The sequence below is a fragment of the Seriola lalandi genome, unplaced genomic scaffold (genome assembly GCF_002814215.2).
Source record: "Seriola lalandi dorsalis isolate HSWRI2012SDOR001 ecotype SW California unplaced genomic scaffold, Sedor1 jcf7180002050175, whole genome shotgun sequence".
In the NCBI taxonomy this organism is placed as follows: Eukaryota; Metazoa; Chordata; class Actinopteri; order Carangiformes; family Carangidae; genus Seriola; species Seriola lalandi.
This window is the reverse complement of record NW_019520728.1, coordinates 12,928-15,197: the sequence shown is the minus strand read 5'-3', so window position 1 is coordinate 15,197 and position 2,270 is coordinate 12,928. Positions and strand designations below refer to the sequence as shown.

Genomic DNA, 2,270 nt, shown 5'->3' with positions numbered 1-2,270 from the left:
GAGGAGACGAGGAGACGAGAGAGGAGGACACATCAGGATTTGGTACCAGGGTTAAACTCTGACTTTCCAGATCTGATGTTTGACTGAAACTTCTTCTGTTTCATTTCTGACTCTCAGCAGCTGAAATCTCAATTTTATTGGTTAAAAATGTTTGAAATAATTAAATGATTTTCTTTTTGATCGCCTGATTGTTGCAGCTCTATGTCGAGGTGCAGTGAGGAGTTCACTCCATTAACTCTGATCAATATGATCGATCAGAGTCTGAGGTCCGGTGCAGGGTTTGAGCCGGACTGGACCCAGTGGACTGGCACCAGAGCTCTGAACCCTGGTCACAGTCCTGGTGCAGAGCAGCACTCACCTGCTCCATCTTCTTCTTGGAAATGCTGCAGCTCTGCAGCTGCTTCTCCAGGTCCAGACTCTTCAGCCTCTCGTCCTTCAGCTCCCCCGACAGCTCGTCCACCTTCAGCATCGCTGCGTCATGACTGGCCTTCAGCGTCAGCTGACTCTGAAACCACATGACAACATTTCAGGTTCACTGTCTTCCTCTGGTTAATGCTGTTCCTCAGTGACCTCTGTGACCCTGATGTGTCACTGATGTGATTCAACATCTGTTCTGTCTCTGAAGGCGGAGCTTACTGCACACCTGTTGGATCAATAAACATTAAAAACATTAAAATATATATTTTATATTATATATATTTAAAAACTGATTCTCTGTTTTCTTTTCTCCGTGTTAAGACCCATCACTGTGATGAGACAGTGTTCTTTACGTTGCTGCTGAACCGCATCATGTTCTTGTTTTCTCTCTCTGTGATTCAAAGATCACATGATGAAGACTGGAGCTTGTTTGTCTGATTTCTCTTCTTTTACCTATATTTACTGTTAGATTAATTGTATTGATCAGTATGTCTGTGTGAAGAGCTCAGAGATCCACTGTGGTTGTAAGGAGGAGCAGTGGTTCTGTAGTGGGAGGGGCGGAGACAGAGGACGGATCAGATCTCTCCTGTCGGATAAAACAGAAAAGAAAAACTGATGTTTGATCATCATCATTAAAATAAAAACTGCTCTGAGGACGTTTCTTATTGTTATGGATGTTTGAGATTTTCAAGTGGGACATGAGATGGAAAAGGTTGGGAACCACTGATTTAGACTTCACAGGTGTACCTAATAAAGTGAGCACTAAGTGTATCTTTGAAGGGTCGTCAGTAACGAGTCAGTGACTTGTAAATGTCTTAGTAGTTGTCACAGAGGTGGCCCTTCCTTTTTATTGTTTCTCAATAATAAAAAGTCTCTTGACTCAGCCGTTGACCCAGGCTGCGACACACGGGGCTCGTCCTTGTTCGAGCCGGCTGTTGATTTGTGTAGCTCAGGTGTCTCTGCTGTCGACCGGCATGGTGGGCGGAGTCTGTCAGCTTTGTGAATGAAAGGTGGGAGCAGGAGCAGGAGCTGAAGCGTCGGGAGGAGGTGATGCTCGGTTGTAGCTCCAGTCCAGTGATTTCTGAACGAGTGTGTGAATGGTTGAGGAGTCACGGACGAGTGGGTAAGTCTGTTCTGTTCAGGGTGACGTTCAGCAGCTGCACTGTGTCGACGTGATTGTGTTAATATGTTTATCATGTCTTTGTCTGTTCCTGTTTTTGTGCTTTGACTCTTTTTCTAACGTGAGACAGGAAGTGGTCGACAGAGGAGGATGAACCTCAGCTGAATGAATCATTGTGAGAAGGATGGGTGTGAAACAACAGAATAATACGGGTGAAGTTGAGCAGAGAATGAATTTGACTGTGAGGAGTCTGTCTCCTCTTCACAGACCTGTTGTATCAGAGCCAGCAGCTGAACTCTGTATTGATCTGTGAGTATTGAACTCAGAGAGAGGAGGCTGTGGAAACATCGTCTCACCTCCTGCAGCTGCAGAAATCGACCCTCCAGCTCTGTTACGGCGTTGGACCTGTCAGTCAGCTGCTTCTGCAGCTTGATCATCGTCACGTTGTTGTTCACATGTGACCTGAGAGAGAACCACAACAACACGCTGATCATCCAGGTGCTTCATTAACCTGTGTCCGCCGACTGTTCGCTAACGAGCTCCAAACAAACACGATCAATAGTTCCCATTCAGCTGCAGGTCCAACACTGTCTGAGTCAGCTGTAAACAAAGAGTCTGTTTCTGTAGTGAACACACACACACACACACACACACACACACACAGAGACACACACAGAGACACACACACACACACACACAGAGACACACACAGACACACACAGACACACACACA

General features: G+C 45.9%; 1 protein-coding gene across 1 annotated transcript in view; it reads right to left on the bottom strand.

Moving 5' to 3' along the window:
- rpgrip1l (RPGRIP1 like) overlaps positions 1–2,270 on the bottom strand; it is a 15,135-nt gene that overhangs the window by 6,920 nt on the left and 5,945 nt on the right. Inside the window, exons 7-8 of the mRNA XM_023398970.2 lie at positions 1,894–1,999; positions 359–505 (exon numbers count right to left, since the gene is read on the bottom strand). Of these exons, the coding sequence (XP_023254738.2) occupies positions 359–505; positions 1,894–1,999 (253 nt within the window). The remainder of the gene's footprint in view (positions 1–358; positions 506–1,893; positions 2,000–2,270) is intronic.